Source organism: Rhinolophus sinicus, chromosome 2, assembly GCF_057876585.1.
Source record: "Rhinolophus sinicus isolate RSI-liver-muscle chromosome 2, RSI-T2T, whole genome shotgun sequence".
Lineage (NCBI taxonomy): Eukaryota > Metazoa > Chordata > Mammalia > Chiroptera > Rhinolophidae > Rhinolophus > Rhinolophus sinicus.
The window spans coordinates 125,256,406-125,274,403 of record NC_142502.1 but is presented as its reverse complement, the minus strand read 5'-3'; the positions used below and the strand labels follow the sequence as shown (position 1 = coordinate 125,274,403).

The following is a 17,998-nucleotide window of genomic DNA, read 5'->3' as shown; positions in this document are numbered from 1 at the left end:
CACTAAAGTGCGGCCCAGCCCTTCTCAGTGTTTACAGGGAAGCTCTCCCAGGCTCAGCTATAATTAGAGGTCAATTAAATTAGAACCCCTTAGTGATGTTCTTGGAAGGCCTCCAGGCTGCAGCTTTCCTCAGGAGAGCCTTGGCCCGACTCAGGGTAAACTCATCTCTTCTATCCACCATCCTAAAGCAAAGGTAAGGTTGTCGGCCAAAATGCTGGTTCCTAAGTTCCCTGTTGGCCTTCGTTTGCACCTTACCCTCCCCATCTGGTGAGACTGCAGGTCCAGCCTCCCTCTGCCTCCCACCCTCCTTGCTCCCTGCTAGGAGGAAAGCACCCAAGATTTCAGCAAGGGGTGGTTGGGTACTCTAATCTCACCTAGGTCCATTTAGTATTTTTCAAACGTTAATGTGGTACTGAATTGCAAGACAGTGTGCTAGAAAGGATAAAACGGCAGCTTTTGTATCTCCAAGAAATTCCTGAAACCTAAACCTTCCCCAAAGGCCACCGAATGTTACTCACCAGGTAGGAGACCCATCCAAGGTAACCGTGCCAACAAGGGGGAAATCCTAGGAGAGATCTGGGCCCCTGGGACATCCTTCCCCAGCCGGTCCTCTGAGCAATCAGAGATGCGCTTCTTCCCAAAGGAAATGTCTTTATTACCTTTTCTCGGGATCACAAACTTTCTTCATACTCTTCTAAATCATTCCGACGATAGGAACTGTATAAAAAGGGAATGTTCCCCATAACCTCAGTTAGTCACCCCCACCCTATTTCACTTCCTGCCAAAATATCTTCATGGAAAGTCTAGTGGATGTCATGCCAACCTGCTTCTAGGCACACAGACACTTTGACAAATAGAGACCCAGGCGGCTCTGTGTGACTTCTCCCTGAAGTGCCCCTGCCCGGCGTTCCTGTGGAGTTTTTATTAGTTGTAATGATAAATAAGCAGGACAGCTGAAGCTCCGCTTGATTTTACCCAACTTCTTCTTATGGGAAGTGTGGGTGCTTTCTTTCTGCTCCTGGCAGGGGACAGGAGAGAGGGGAGTCGGGGCAGGACAGAGGGGGTGCGGGCAGGACAGGCGTGGGGTGGGGGACAGTAGAGCCATGTGCTTCCTGGAAGGCCGGCAGGAGCTGAGAGGCAGGTGGACGCAAAGCTCTTCAGATTGTCCCTGCTGACCCCTCACTACGTATGTATGTGTTGGGTGCTTCTCCTAAATGCGCATTCTCTCCGGCCAGATCTCACTGAGCAAGGTGCTGCGTCCTGGCAGGGGTGGTGGAGCGATTTAGCAAAGAGTGTTCGTACGCTCAAGGAGTTTACTTCTCCTTAGCACCTCCGACCCTGCCGCCCCACTAACTGACCCCTGGCTTTCCCACCCCTGGCCCTTCCCCAACTCCTGACTCACACGGCCCTCCCTCTTTCTCAAGCTGAACTTCCTTATGTCCAATAAATAACCTTTTGGCTGCGTTTCTCCCTAATGCCTTTAGGATCTTGTATTATAAAGACAAAGTTCAGGGCTTCCCCCTAAAAAAATAAAATAAAATAATGGATTTCCCATTTATCGGTCTCCTGCTTTGAGCTCCTGTACATTCATTTTTTGTGTGGTATTTGGGGATTGGCTCACCAAGAACAAGAGGATTCACAGGGTGAAAGGTCAATCTGACTCAAGGTCTGAGTCATCAGTTGACTCTGAAGGCTCCTCACACAACCCAGCTGGTAGAAGGCAGCTCGCTGTCTTGTCACTAGTTGGCATGATAGCCAAGCTCCTAGGTAGAATTGCTTTGAGTTGGAAACACAGGTCTCCCATTCTGACAGTGGAAAAGTGAAAAAATAACACCTCCTCCTTCAAAACAGTCCATTAACTTAGTAGTTGGGGAAAGCATCTGAATGCCTGGGATGTAGCCATCCTCTGTCCCTTAGCTGTGTGACCTTAGGCAAGTCACTAACCTCTCTGGGCTTAAGTTGTCTCAACTGTAAAGTTAAGTGGTTGGACTCATGCATTCTCTCAGTCACTTTGACAGAAGGCACATCTTCACAGAGAGAAGGCACATCTTCACAGAGAGAAGGCGGAACCTTACGGAGGGGCTGGGAGAGTGGGAAGTGAGGTGATGGGCATGAGCTGGATTCTGGTTCCTGGCATTGTCTCCAGGGCGGCTCTGGAGCCAGGGGATCAGCACCCGTGCCAGGGTTCTTCAGACTCTCCCAGCACAGAAACAGTTGGTCACTGCCCAGCTTCAGCAGTGGTCCTCGGTGTGTTCTGGTCCCTCCTCTCTGGAGCTCTTCCCAAGGGATGAGGTGACGCTGGGAGGACAGTGGATGGAGTCAGTCCAAGGCACCTGGGGCTCAGCTTAAATCTGCCTTTTCTTTTAGGATGCATCCGTTCCCCAGGCTGCTTGCTGGGAGGTCCCCATACCCAGCGGGATACAATGAAGGAAGTGGGACCTGGGGTGGGGGCTGGGCCATGACCAGTCAGTCCTGGAGCAGCCCCAGGCCCTGCAGGTGACACAGCTGCTCATGAAATGTATCTTTCAGGTGAACCCACAGGAGAGGATGGCCCACATGGGAGACTGCAAACGCATGCCCTGGCTCCCTGTCCTGGTGGTAAGTAGGTCAGAGCACCTGCCCGCACTGCACCCTTGGCCCCCAGGGCACCCATGGAGGCCCTGGTGGCCGTTCCAGTGGGAGCTCCCATCCAGGCTGTGTCCTCTGCCAGCCACACTCCCTTGGGTCAGTTGCTTGGCCTCTTAAACCTCAGTTTACATGGTTGCAAATTGGCAACAACGATAAGAGCACATCCTTCACTGCGTTCTTCTAACGGCACAAAAAGATAATACCTGCAAAGCACTGAACAGTGCCCAGGGTTCAAATTACACTTCCCTGGTTGGTGGCTCCCTTTGTAGGGTTTCATGGATAGAAATGTCCTTCACTGCATATTTATGTTGTGCCATACACAACCCAATGCCTGTGTGACAAGCCACGCCTGCGGGCCACACAGCTGAGAAACATCCAGGCCTCCACCACAGGGCTCCTGCTCAGGGGAAAAGAAAAGGCACCACGTGACTGAAAGACCTTCTGTTCTAGAGGCTCGGGGGAGGGCCTGCCTCATCCATGCCTTTGGAGAGAATTGAAGAAAGATTTTATGGACGAAGAGAGTTTGGATCAGGCCTCGAAGATGGGATCAGGCGGAGAGGGAGAAGCAGGAGTGAGGCCAGTCTATGGACGCAGAGTGGACGGCCCAGTTTATTAGTAGCTAAAGTTCCTGGGAAGTGGGGGGGGCACCAAATGAGCATTAACTGATTGAGCAGGGTCCACACCTCCGGGCTCCTTCCTCACTCAGCCTTGGGGGCTGTCTGGGCACTGACCCCGAGTAACTATGTGTGTCTTCAAGGAGGTATGAAGGCGAAATGACCCCTTTTCTTGTGGCAGGTGTCTCTGATGTGTTCGGCCAGAGCAGAATACTCTAACTGCGGCGAGAATGAGTACTACAACCAGACCACAGGGCTGTGCCACGAGTGTCCCCAGTGCGGGCCAGGGGAGGAGCCCTACCTGGTAAGGCCCCCTGCCTGGCCGCCAGACCACAGACCCCAGGGTTTGGTGAGCTCTCCCTCCTTCATGGGCCGTCATCACCCTACCTTGTGTTGTTCTGCATGTGGTCCCCAAGCTAAATAAGTGCCTAGTGTGCCCAGCGTGTGCTCATGTGCCGGATGCACCCAAAGACCACAGGTTTGGCCACGGCAGCTGTGGCCAGTGTACTCACCCGTATCCTCTGTCCTCTCCCTTGGCCAGTCCTGTGGCTATGGCACCAAGGATGAGGACTATGGCTGCGTCCCCTGCCCAGCGGAGAAGTTTTCCAAAGGAGGCTACCAGATATGCAGGCGCCACAAAGACTGCGAAGGCTTCTTCCGGGCCACCGTGCTGACGCCAGGGGACATGGAGAATGACGCTGAGTGTGGGCCTTGTCTCCCTGGGTAAGCATGGGGCGCTGCTAAAGCGCATCCCAGGATGCCTTCTGCAGAAAGCGCCAAATATCCCATTGGTGAGGACCCCTGGGAACATGAGCAACTGGTTACAGTGTAACGTCACTCCTGCCGTTTATCCCATTCTACAAGGGGCAACTTGGCAGAGAGGAGGGCATGTGTCTGGAATCAGGAAACATGGCATCTGGCACGGCGAGTCCTGCCACCTTTCATGGACAAGCAGCCTACACTCAGCTACTGTGGCCTTTAAGTGGCCATTGGTCCTAATAATATCTTCTGATGACCCAAATCAAACAAATGTGTTGAATACTTACAGTGATATAACACATGTGGAATGCTACGTAGAAAAAACTAAAATTACATACTAAAGTTTTCTTTTTAGTATTCTGGGGGAAAAAACTGAGAATAAAAGCCATTGATAGGAATATTTGAATCATATGGTGCCATAATTCCACCACAGTTCTGTTATGTATCAAAAGTCTTCCTCAAAAAGCAAAGTGAAAATGCAATTAGCCTGAAAGACAGAAAGATAAATTCTTCTTTGACACATGCAGGACACATCAAGTTCTACTTGAAGTAAGGAACTGTAGTACAGCCTTGACACCCAGGGAACTCCAAGCTGTGGCTGTTGCTGCTACCTCCCTCTTGTGGCCACAATACAGAATGCTTGAAGGGCTATACAAACCTAAAGCAGTGGTGAAAGCTACAGGGTGGTAGAGAGGAGACAGAGGTGGTAGAGATGGTGGTGCTGGTGGTGACGATGATGGAGATTGTAACATAGAGGTAGTGACAGTGATAGCAGAGGTGGTGATGATGGAGGTGATGACGGAGGTGGAGGTGGTCGTGATAATGGTGGCGATGACAGAGGTAGTGGATATGATGGTAATGATGGAGATGGTGATGGTAGAGGTGCCAATAGTGGTCATGATGACAACAGCATTTTGAATAGTTCACTATACTTTACAACCTGCTTGTGCACATGTTAGCTCACTGTGTTGAATTAAGAGGAGGAAGACAATAAGAAGGATATACCCAAATGAGAACATTGGGCATTAGTCTATGAGAAAAAGGAAGTACAAAAAAGTCAGAAAGTCCCACCAATTTAGGAATAGATTGAAAGTAAATAACTCTTTAAAGTGAGGAGATATTTTTAAACTCGCAGAAATTAACCTTAGTTCAAATTTTTTGCTGAGAAGCATTCTCATGGCTTCCACCACCCTCTCTCTTCTCGTGACAGCCCACCCCTACCTTCAGTCTCCCTAGTTTTCTGTCTTCAGTTCAGCCCTATCTCCTGAGCTACAGACCTACACATCCAAATATCTGCTGGACAACTCTATGTCAATGTCCTTGACACAGAGTATGATTATTCAAAAATATTTTTCAAATGAATAAAGAAAGCAGGGGAAGCTTATTGCAGAATCTTTTCTTTCAATATGCAAACAAGCAGGTAGCTATACTCAGGGAAGGTATTAAACTATTCTCTTAGAAAATATGATAAAAATAAAAGTTCTCTAACTGAGCAATCTTTTTAAAATAATTTTTTAATTTTTCAGTTACAGTTGACATACAATATGATATTAGTTTCAGGTGTACAACATAGAGATTAGACATTTATATACCTTATGAAGTGATCACCCTGATAAATCTCGTACGCATCTGACACCACACATACTTATTACAGTAACTTGTCATGGCGGTGTTTACATGCTGGTCTTCATTCTGAGCCAGACAGGAGTGGGGAGCTTAGCTTCTTCCCTCTGACAGACCTCCATCAACGTGAAGTTGGGTGTTCCTTTAGGGATCTGTGCCCTTCTAAAGAGTACTAGGTCCTTTGTCTTTCTGTAGAGACCACTTTCCTAGTTTTTGATCTCTATTTTGACTTTTCCCTAGCTTTGTTTGTTTGTTTGTTTGTTTGTTCGTTCTGTTTTTCTTCAAGTGTTGATTATGGTGAGTAGCCCAAGACAAGACTCAGTTTAAATATAATCTTCTATGTTGGAATCGACTTCCACCTAGTCAATAGGTATATACTTGTGGATTTTCTCCCAAAGATTCCCTTTTCTCAGGGTTCCTAAGCTTGTATGGATGCCACTGAGGCATGGGATTTTCCCTTTGTCCTCCACAAAGTTGGCATGTAGAATCAACCATTGCGTCCTTTGCCCCAGTCCCCCAACCATCCTAGAATGACTTATTTGAAGGGAGTGGACGTGGTGTGGGAGCCAGCCAGCAGGAGCTTCTCCAATGGGTAACATGATGCCCCGGGGGAGGTTATGAAATCTCACCTCTTCTCTCTTCCTCGTCTCATGTTTTGTTCCCTCGTCCTCCCACACAAGCCTTTCTCAACAGGAAAGCCACATGTACTGCTCATTGTTCAGTCAGTGTCTCAGCCATACACTGATATACAGCAGAGATGGCAAATAATAAAGAGAGAGCGCTTGCCAAACCACAAGGGGGGAGCAGGCCCAGGCAACCTGTGGCATTAGAAAGACAAATAGGAGGCAGTCTGCATCCGCAGCCTGGGGACCACAGGGACTCAGGAATGAAAACAGCCTTTCATGGAGCTGATAGAATCGACCTGCCAAAACTCCTTATAATCCTCCTTTGTGACACAGCATGAGAGCTTCATTTTGTTCTCAAAAGCTATGACATGTAACAGGAAGCGGTAGGCCTTTGGGGGTCCTACCCTGAGAAAGTATTGTGCTCATTAGGGCCCATATGAAGCGGTTGGGGGACTGGAGATAAAGTAGGGTCTTTCTATTTCTGTGCCCTTGGGGTTGGGAGTGATTTATTTGAAAAGTCGTATCACAGCACAGAGCCAAACTGGAAACTGACTCTACATTTTCACATCCGTGGAGCAATGAGAGGTCACACTGGGACACGTGTTGAGATGATGTGTCTCCTGCCCAATATCCTTCACTCACTCAGTGAGCGCTCCGGGCCGCACCTCGTCCTGAGTGCTGAAGACAAAGTGTGAAAGAAGCTGATCTCATGGAGCAGGGAGGGAATTACTCAAGATTTCCCAGCTGGAAAGACCCTGTTAAGAGTACAGATGCTGGCTTCCCCACTGATTCTACAGATGGTCATCCTTATCTTTTGAAGCCTTCTCGAGGCAGGGAGCTCATGACCATTCCATTGTCAAACTTCTTTCTGGGACCAAGAAAATTGTCCTCATTACCACAGAACAGTGACCAAGCTGGCACCTGCCTATAGGACAGGGTTATATACTGCTTTGGTCCCACGGCTTATCCTTTCTGGCTAGAAATTCTCTGCAGGTATAAAGAAGAATGAAACAGGCTACTCAATGTGCATACCCACTGTGTCTTTTAGATCATCTGGGATAAATCTGGCTGAATCTCACAGGCTCCTGTGAGATGCACGCATGGGTCTGAACCATGGCTGGGCCAGAGCCAGCAATGCTGAGGGCCCAGGGGCCGCTTTGCACCCATCCCTCTTCCCTCTCTACAGAGTTACCTCACAGAAGGAGGCCATCTGGAAAGTGGCTCCCACACCATTGATGGGTAGGTGACTTCCAGATTCAACCTGAGCTTCGTACCTGTTTATCCATCTATGTATTAGATATGTTGGCCTGGAGGCCACAACCACCTCACATTCCACATATATCTCCTCCAGCTTCCCTTCACCTCCCCACCAAAATTCCTCTGCCTCCTATATTCCACATCTTAGCAAATGGCATCACTATTCACACAGATGGCCAAGGAAGACATCCGAGAGTCCTCTTCAAAATCTCCTTCCCCATATTCCACATGCACTCAGTCTACAACTCCAGTCACTGCTAGCTTCCAACAAGTCCTCAAATTTTTTTTTAATATGAACTTCAAACAGCAGTGTGTATTTCTTTTTATTTTTTATTTTTTTTTAGATTTTATTGGGGAAGGGGAACAGGACTTTATTGGGGAACCGTGTGTACTTCCAGGACTTTTTTCCAAGCCAAGTTGTTGTCCTTTCAGTCTTAGTTGTGGAGAGTACTGTTCAGCTTCAAGTTGTTTTCCTTTCAATCTTAGTTGTGGAGGGTGCAGCTCAGCTCCAGGTCCAATTGCCATTGTTAGTTGCAGGGGGCACAGCCCACCATGCCTTGAGGGAGTCAAACCAGCAACCTTGTGGTTGAGAGCCCGCTCTCCAACCAACTGAGCCATCCGGGAGGCAGCTCAGCTCAAGGTGCCGTGTTCAATCTTAGTTGCAGGGGGCAGAGCCCACCATCCCTTGTGGGACTCAAGGAGCTGAACCAGCAACCTTGTGGTTGAGAATCCACTGGCCCATCTGGGAATCGAACCGGCAGCCTTCGGAATTAGGAGCACGGAGCTCCAACAGCCTGAGCCACCGGGCCAGCCCCAAGTACTCAAATTTTTCTTCCCCTCCAACTTCCAGTGCTTCTACCTAGCCCGGGTCCTCACAACTTCCCACCTCATCACTGGTCCTTGCGCTCCCGACTATTCCCTACTCTGCACGTTTTCCTCACTGCTCCCATTAGGATCATTCTAAGCTATAGCCTGGTTGTGTCCTACACCAGCTTATACAGGGTGTTAACTAAGATGGGCTTAGTTGTGGTTCTGCTTTTAGAAAAGGAAGGAAAGATGCACAAAACACCCTCAGGGCTTCCGTCAGTCTCAGCACTTTGAACTTCTATGGAGAAAAATTTAGTCTCGTTCATTTATTTTCCAGTCAACACTTTCCTAGAACCTTCCCTCCTCAGTACCTAGTACAAGGTACTAGGAATATAGGTGTGAACAAGGCTGGCCCTGAGGGACTCCCAGGCCAGGAAGAGAGACAGTCACAACCTGGAGGAGGATGCACTGGCGGTGGAAGTGAGAACAGGAGCAACTCACAGTGTTGTCAACAGAAGGTCGCCGCCACAAATCTAATGCCCACAGAAGTCCCCAGTCTGGGGTGTGATGAAAGGAGAAACTTTATTCAGGAAAAGAGTTTGCAAACCAGGGAGATGCAGTCTCTAGTAGAAACTGAAGGTGTACTCCACTAAGACAAAGGGGAGGTCAGTTTTTATAAAGAAAGTCCCCACACTAGCCTCTGATTGGTCCATTTTTATGCAAATGAGGAATCCAAATTTACACAGTCTCTGGTTGGTTGTTATTGAGCCACTCTGATTGGTTAGTATAGTTGCAAATGAGACTATAGCTTCATAGTTTTGATTGGATGGGGCAGGTCTCAGCCCATTGGTCAAAATATGAAACCAGGAATTCCTTTATAAGGGTTGATTCAGCTGGCAGGAGCACAGTGCAGGGGGCTGAAGCTTCAGTCTGTACTTTTTCCCTGAAATGCAATGTGCGTGAAAGACCTCTGTTAGCAATGGCTGCTACACTCAGGTTACGAATTTGTGCTCAGTTAACCACAAGCAGTCCTTCTTGGCAGATGTATTTCTTCTTGGGGTTCACAGTGGCCGGGAGCCTGTCACCTTCGTGGGGCCACATGCAGATACACACCCCCTCCTGGAAGCAGATGCACTGTGGGCCCCAGTATCACTCCCTTCCTGCTTCCCGAGCACAGATGGCTTCTGTGTGGTGGTAGAATGTGTGTTTGAAAGAGGCTTTTTCCAGAAGGCTTAACTGTGAAACTGGCTCTTATGGCTTCTCTGAGGGGTATTTTGAGATTGGTTAATTAATGTTTATAAGATACACAGAGATCTGAAGGTAAAAGGCTCTGAGGAAGGGCTGGTAATTATGATCATAATGTTACTGGTAATGGTCCAGCTCGTGGCAGCTAGAGTCCGAAGACCCTCCCAGCACGTCTGTGCTATGCTGCCATCAGTGGGGGTTTGGATGTGCATGGCTAATAGAAAAAATTAAAAAACAATAAAAAAAAAAAAAATCCAATAGCGCTGAGGGGTTTTTCATCTTTTGAAATTGCAATAAGGGAGCACGTTGGCATCCACTCACTTTATGTAATTGATTTCTCACACTGCGATAAACGGCTCCATGATGACGGTTGAATGAGTGTTTATAGAAAATGGGCACACACCGAGAGAAGTGCCAACGTCTGCAGGCGGAGAGGAATGTGAGCTGTGAGCCCCAGAGGGGAGGACCAGGAGATGCAGGTTTGGGGGGCGGAGGTCCAGGAAGTGGTACGGCCTGCAGAGAACTCTGACTCGTAGAGGCAGAGCTCTGGGGGTAGGGCGTTCCGAGAGCCAGCTGGTGATGGGGCTGGCATACTGACATCGGGAAGCTCAGAAGACATAACGGAACATCGTTGGGGGGTCAGGAACTTCAGGCAGTCTTACTGCGACTGATTTGTCCTTTTCTTTAAGTGTGTGTAAGGCTGGTATAAACTTACAGGGGTGCCTTCAGTCAAGTGCTTCCTGAGAAGGAAGCAAATAAACTTCAGTTATGAGCTGGTTGTACCTCAGGCTCTGTAAGGCCCTCTGCGTGCACCTCTCTAGACGTTGCTGTAGCCACGCTTTGCCGGCCAGCTCCACTCAGTCTTGGTCAGCAGGTGTTCACTGGGAGGTCCCAGGAATAGACACATCTGCCAGTAAGCCCACCAGGCTACAGGCTGTGAGACGCTCACTCACTGATGGGGTCCTCCTCCTCCAAAGGTGCCTGGCACTCTGCCTGGCAAGACACCCAGAGAGCTAAACGGGGTGTTCACATGGTGGACATGCAGATATTTCGGGTGATGATTTTGATGAAGGTGGCAGTGATGGGACACACACACTAAACAAATTCATCAGTGAAAGATACCAAAAAGGGGAGGAGATTTTTAAAAGACCCAAACTGGCCCAATACAGGAAAAAGAATATTCCATTTTAAGATCAGCTGAAAACTCCCAAGGAAACTCTGTGATCAAAACAGTTCAGCAGGGTTCCTGGTTCCTACAGCGTCTGTCTCAGACCTGACTGGGACCTGCTTTGGCTGTGGGCATGCCAAGCGGCCAGCACTTGCTGTGGTAACACCCAGCTCACCTGTCTGCTTTGTCTTCTCTTGCCCTCCCTGTAGCTACTACATGTTGGAAAACAGACCCAGGAATATCTACGGCATGGTCTGCTACTCCTGCCTCCTCGCGCCCCCCAACACCAAGGAATGTGAGTGCACTCTGTCCTTCCATCAGAACGGTACTGGTTCACCATTCATGTCTTTCATTACCCGGGGTGGTAGGCAGATGCCGGTCATGGCACCTAGACAAGTTAACTGCAGGGAAGACACACACGCAAACGCTCCCGTGGCCTAAGCAATCAGGCGGCAGGTCCGTGAAGGAGGTTTGCTGTAGCTGAACCATGAGTCAGAGACTCACATCAGTCACCTTGAAAGAGCAACCTTCAACAAGTCACATAACCTCTATGAGCCTGAGTTTTCTCATCTGTAATTTGGGGATACTGAAATCGGAATTATCCATCTCATGGCGATTGTTGGAAAAAACAATGAGATCACAGATGCCAAGGTATTTTCAAAGTACTACAAAGCTCGAAACAATGGTTAGTTCTCATACGTATTTTTTTTTAATAAAGGATGGCCTCCTGGATGAGGCTAAGGGAAATATAAGGAGTGATAAAAATTAATGGAATAGATTCTACAAACCACTATAAACAATGAGTCTCACAAATTTAGAATCTTGCCCTGGGCTGTTTCTTTTCTGTTCTCATTTGGATTGACTTTCATGGCCTGTTTATGAGGAAGGGCCAGGAACCTCTGCTCCCAAGAATGTGCTGTGTGGTCTCTTGGGTCTGTGGTCTGGAGAAGCACTGGTTCTCAAGGCAGGATGGGTGGGCAGAGGGAGGAGACTGGAGGTCTGGTCCTTGGACCACAGCTGCGCCCCCACTCTAGGACAGAAGAGGTGCCCACGCTGGAACCCTGCCTCTCCTGAGTCTCCATAAGGGCCTGCCCACTCCATTTTTTCACAGTAGTTTATCTAGGAGAATGGGCCTAAGAAGTGCTGAGGAAAGAAGGGGCCTCCCTCTTGAGGGCACTAGGAGGAAGGCAAGGAGAGCAAAAAGAGGGAAGCGTGACCTCCCCCTCACCCTTAGGTTCAGCTGGAGGAGGTGCTCTGGGTGGATGGGGCAGAGGCCATTCCCTCCCTTCCAAACTGCTTAAGTAGAGGAGTCTGGCAATGTGGATTTGCAAGTCTTTAAAGCTGAGCGGTGTGCTACCGAGCCAAATGCTAATTAATTCACAAGTTAGAGGAGCCCCAAGGTCTCCGGGCTGCCTGCAGGACTGTGGTGAACTCAGCTGCCATTGCTGACAAGTCTTCCCTACCAGATAGTTCTGGGATGAAGTCCTCACCTGGGAAGATGTCAGACACTCACCACCTGTTTAGAAAAGGCTCTTTGCCTATGGAACCTGGAAAACAAGCAACTCTTCCTCCTGGGGTCCTTTTGTTTGAAAGCTGAAGCACAAAGTGTGTCCTTGTCAATGCCTGGGGCCTGGAAAGCCCCCCCACACACACACACAGTTGTGGAGACTTTGAAAATGAGTGCACCCCCCTCCCCAAGCCCCAGCCCTTAATTGCTTAACTGAAAGACCCAGTAAAGCCTCCTAGGGGTTCACAGAATTTAGCCCTGAAGGAAGCCAGCAAAGAACCAGGGAGCAAGTCCCCAGACCTCTCTTTGCCCATCTGGGAAATGGGGAAATGCAGCCAGCTAGGCCTTGTGGGGTGACATGGTGAATGGAGCCATGCCTGGATCACAGTCTCCAGTGTGGACATGAAAGTTGCTCTCTCCACCTCTGGGGTCTGCACTTTCCCCTGCACTGGTTCTCCATCAAGAGAGCTTTTACCCAGGGCGCCTGCTGAGAAATCAGCAAATAGGGCTAGTAGGACTGGTTACCATCACAGCCTCCATGAAGACACCAAGGCCCAAACTCACAGGGTTGCCATCAGCAGCCCATCCCAACAAAGCCAGGTACTAGGTGAGCCCTCATCAGTCAGGACCCCAACTCACCAACTGGCTGCCCAGGCCCCACCGGGCTCTCCTTCCTGAGCCCACAGTCACTGAGCGTTCCTTTGCCTTTACCTGAGAAGCTTGCTTTGATCTTGATGTGATTTTCCTGGGCCTTCTCCATGCGAAGCTAATGCTCTTGATACTGGAGTCAATGGATCATGGATGACACAACCCACAAAGAGAACTTGGCATGGACCCCAGGGAAAGCCTGACACAGGCACACACCAATGAGGGCTGGCGGGGCCAGGGGTGCCAGCTGTGCAGGAGTGAGCCCAGGGCTGCACAGTCTGAACCAGCGCCTGGGGACTCGCCACCCTCATGGGTGCAATGCCATTACTCTTTCATCCTTAAAGAAATAGGGCTGTGATTCACATAAGAGCCCCGCCGGCTGTAGTCACCCAGGGCTGGGCTGCCCCTGAGTTGTCAGGTCCAGGGGACTGAGAATATAGGCTAACAGGTCCCCAGGGGCTGCCAGGACCTCACTGACAGCCCTGATATGGGTTATGGGCCCTGCTCTCGAACTTCACTGCCTGAGTTTAAATTCCTGAGTAACTTAGACGAGTCATCTAACCTCTCAGAGCCTCAGTTTCCTCACCTGCCAACCATTTGCTGTTGTGTGGCTGGAACAAGCTGCAGCTGCAGAAGCGGTCGTAGTGTGGTTAGTGTGCCATCCACAGCCCTCAGGATGGGCCGCTCAGTTACTGTTAAATGGAACAACGTCATTCTAGTCTCCAGGACCACGGAGTTGTATGAGGGAAGCCAGACGATGGCCGCCCGTTCCCACTGGTCCTGCCTTTGGGTGGATGGTCATCTTCATGCAAACAGATAACGTGTAGAGCTTAGGGTGGACCCTGGTACTCTGGGACTGTGAAATGCCATGTAAGCCAGAAAGCCTCCCTCAGTTTCTGTTTTCTCTCCTGTATAATTGAGAAAATAATATCCTCTCAGTGTACTAAAAAGGTTGTCACATATGTGTACAAAATACTTTGAAAATTGAAAGCACGAAGCAAGTGTAAATGACAATTCTTCCATAAACCACAGGAGTGTGGCAGGATTGCCCCAGGGTACTCAAGAGCTTTGAAACCGGGCCTCTTTCTCTCCTGCTTATGGTTTGCCCATCAGGAAAGCTTCAGGCCTTTCTTCTAGATGCTAAGGCTGCAGTGAACAAGCACAGCCAACCCCGCCTCCTGTACCATCATTGTTTGTGTCCTGGCAAATCAACATTAGATGGAAGTGAGAGAAGAAGCCCTTCAGTTATTTTTCAGTGACATCAAAGAGGACGATCCACTTGGTGCAACCAAAGCTTTCTGCACGTACCTGTGAGCTGCCTCAAAAAGAAATCCGTATTGTAATGGCAAAGAGATGGCATGGTGTAACAGATGAAGAAAGGGCGTGGCATCAGATTTGGGTTTCATTAGAGTTTCTATTCTTGGGAAAGTTACCTAACTTTGTACCTCAGTTTTCCCATCTGTAAAATGGGTATATCCATCTCATAAGATTGTTGGGAGGAGGAGATGATGTGTCAGTGTGCATGAAGAGCCCACTCCAGTGTGCAGGCAGCAGATGGTAAAGCTTCAGCCTAGCAGGCGAACACCACCCGGGCCTCCCGGAGCCGGCGCAGCTCCACCTCACACAGCTGACCTCCTGTCACCTCACACAGCTCACCTGGGACACGGTGAACAAGAATCCTTTCCTCACAGAGTGCTGGAGGGACCCATTGTTGTTCCTTCGTTATCATCGTTGTTATCACTCATCAATGACTATGGCCCCAGAGTCAAGTCCAGGATGGACTTGCCTTCTGGAGAAGTCCACTGTCACCAGGAGTGCTGTGGCACATTTCCCTTTAGATGTCATTGTGTGATACCCAACAGCGATAGAACTCCAATGGGAAGCCTAGGCTGCCACAAATGCCAATTTTCAGCTGTTTCCAATGTAGTGTCCCTCAGACTTGACTGTGCACACCTGTTACCGGGTCCTGTCAAGAAACAGAGCCTGACGCAGCAGGCGTGGGTTGGGTTCCAAGACTGCCTTTCTAGCAAGCTCCCAGGGACCCCACTTTAGCAGCCAGGTTCTGAAGGCTCTGCCCGCTGTTCCAGGGTCTGCCACTAGGGGACACTGAGCCCATGCAACAGCCTCAGGCACCCTCGATGACAGCTGCAAGAATCAACAAATCATTCCTGAAAACCCAAGCTGTTTGTCCTATGTAGAGAATGCCAGCCACCTCTAATACATGCAGGCACATTTGTAAATTGTGTGGATTAACAAACCTCAAAAGCCCCCGCAAATCCTATCATCACATTGAATAGAGGTATAACTACGTTAAGCCACATGCTTACAGTTCTCAGAATCCTCCCAGGGAAGGTGAGCGTCCTCCCCAGAAAGCTCCGACCAGCCTGTGCTTACTCACCAGAGTCATGCTCCCTCAAACTCAGACTCCACTTTCTTTCATTTTAATGGAGTCTTTGTGTGGAAATTTTTGCCTATTTTCTGGGACTACAGTTTCCACAAACCTTCTCTTCCCCCTATTATAAAATACCACATCTTTACTTACCCGAAACTAGTGTCATGCGGGGTCTCTGGTCCCACTCTCGGCGGGTGGACAGAACACAGCAAGGCCAAAAAGGAACACCCACGGAGCCACGGATGGGGGTTCATACCTCTATATTCTCGCTGGCAGCTGGGTTAGAGACACAGGAAGCAGGAGCCACACAATTCACAATCTGTCGTCCGCTTCTCTGCCAACCAACCGCCCCACTTGCTAGCTGCAATATGCCATCCGTTTCTCTACCAACCAACCAATCCCAGCGCAGCCACAGCAGTTACATTAGTGGCCAATGGCTAACCGGCAACAGCTGATGGCCACCCAGCCGCAGCGGATGGCCGTCTAATAACCAAACCAGCACCTTTCCATGTGAGGCCAACAGCCTGAAAACTGCTTTCTGGGACTCTGTCCCCACACTGGGCTCCCAATGGAAGCATTCTGGATCAGTGCTTGACCATCCAACAGAAACAACATTGAGAAACATTTCCATCAATGATCCATTCCAAGGAGGCCAAGTGAACTGGAATGACAGAGCACGTGTTGGAACAAAGGGAAAACTCCCAGATGCCAAGTCTTTTTGTTAGTGCTGAGTTCATTTTCATTAGGCCAGAGCAGAGCCTGGAACAGGATAACGTGCTGTGCCAGGTCCTAGGGGCCATGGCGTGCTGTCCTGGGGGCACCTGCCCACAGAAATAGACCTCTTGTTATGCAGCCTTCCTGCCCACTCTCCCTCTTACCCTCGGACGTGCTCAGGACACAACAGCCCAGGCTGTTCAGTTGACACCAGCTGGAGCTCACTTGGGGGACAAAGGCTGGTAAATCAGAGTAGAGGCGCAGCCCATCTTGACACCTGAAGAAGGGTAGGCGGGCAACCACCGGCTGCAGTGACGTGTGCATCCCTGACTCGCATACACGTTGTCTGGTGAAGTCAGTGTGTAACCAGCCCTGCCAGTCGGGGGCAGAGGCATTTCATAAGTCTGTATGCTACTGGACTGCTCTCATTGTCGTCTCTCTCTAGACCACAGGCCTGGATGTATGCATATTTGTGTCCCCACTCCCACCTGTCACCCAGCCTCAGCCAGGAGGCCCCAGCAGAAAGGGACAAGAAAGGGACAAGAGACCAAGGTGACAAATGCACACAAATAGAGCCCACAGGTAGTCTTTTCCTGACTACATGGCTTAATCTCCCTGGAGCCCCTTACCAAACAGATAAGTTTCGTTTTCAACATCCTATCTGCTTTTAAAAAGGAAATCAGAAAAGAAAAACGAAAGAAAAGAAAAAAGAAAAAAAAAGGAAATCAGTTAGGCCGGAAGCTATGCCCCATGTTGCTTTGTTCACGTCATTGGATGAAGTTTGACAGGCTGCTCCCTGGCACGGTGCAAACAGGGCTAAAAATCTGAAGTCCATCTTCTCGCTCTGGGGCTTTCAAAGCGAATCTGCATGGTATGTGAGCCCTGAAAGGCAGAGCCTCCAGCTCCGTTGTTTGACAGAGAGCAGCTGTCAGAGACATGTGCCTCCCCCAGAGAGAGCACACCTCCACCGGCACCTCCCTGCTAGGCCTCTGGCTCTGAGGCCAGGTAAGAAGGCTAATTAATTCAACCTCATTTAAATCTCTTCTAAATTGTGAGATTTGTCATAAGTTTGGGGAGTAGAGGGAGCTATTTATCCTCCAACAAGGCAAAGAAATGCCTCTAAGCTCTGGATACCAGCAGGGAGGTTCTCAGGGCAGAGCAGGTTTGGGAAGGCCCAGGGGAGGAAGAAAGAAGAGCCACACCCTCCAGCTGTCATCAGCGACATCCCTTCTCCAACCACCCACCAAGTCCTACACCCCACTTCTCTGCTTCCTGCCCTCTCAATGTCCAGCCATTACAGAAAGAAGGGGCGAGGCCCCGGGACACAGCTGGGAGCCTGGGGCATCAGTGAGTCCCCCTCTGTTCCAAGCAGGTCACCTCTGTTCCAAGCAGGGCAGCCCATGCAGGCCTGTTGCCTCAGTGCCCCTTATACCTCTCAATACCCCTTCCTCTCTTGGTAGAAGAGCTAAGAATCCATCCCAATGACAGCAGTTGAGAAAAAAGAAAAGCAGTGGGAACCACGGAGCTTATCATGCCCAGCAGAAGGAAAGGACTGCCCATCCATCGTGTGGTGGTCTGGGTGGCACCCACACCCATGTCTGAGGCAATGCCGCCAGTGACAGCAACCAGGCAAGGGGGCAGAGGCCACTATAAATGAAGTCCCTGGTCTCCAGAAGTGGCAAATCCCCAGGGAAGAGACGCCCATCTTCTGAATGAAATCACAGCTGTGACTCACGTTTTAAACGACATGGAAAATTGCTCTCCATACGGGCTGGAAGGACAGCAGGATGGCGCCAGTAACACACGCCCTCACCTTGCCAACAAGCATCCTTGTGCTCGCCAGAGCCAGCCCTGTCCAGGGTACTGAGGAGGGCGTTCCTGACTGTCACGTTTGCCCTCAGCCCCTCCGGAGGGCCTGCATGTTTACCCCTCAGCCAAAGATCATATTTCTTATGCACCCGACAGTTTAATTTCCTGTCCAACCTGAGCAACGGGCCGACTCTGAAACAT

General features: G+C 49.8%; 1 protein-coding gene across 6 annotated transcripts in view; it reads left to right on the top strand.

Annotated features, from left to right (window-relative positions):
• The window catches only part of EDAR (ectodysplasin A receptor), a 91,437-nt gene that overhangs the window by 55,714 nt on the left and 17,725 nt on the right, over positions 1 to 17,998 (top strand). For 5 of the 6 annotated variants that reach the window (XM_074332312.2, XM_088796043.1, XM_074332313.2 and 2 more), the window contains exons 2-5: positions 2,530 to 2,598; positions 3,424 to 3,546; positions 3,784 to 3,965; positions 10,937 to 11,022. In XM_074332312.2, the coding sequence (XP_074188413.1) occupies positions 2,548 to 2,598; positions 3,424 to 3,546; positions 3,784 to 3,965; positions 10,937 to 11,022 (442 nt within the window). In that variant the 5' untranslated portion in view covers positions 2,530 to 2,547. Of the gene's footprint in view, positions 1 to 2,529; positions 2,599 to 3,423; positions 3,592 to 3,783; positions 3,966 to 10,936; positions 11,023 to 17,998 lie in introns of all 6 variants that reach the window. The other variant, XM_088796044.1, reaches the window with a different exon arrangement.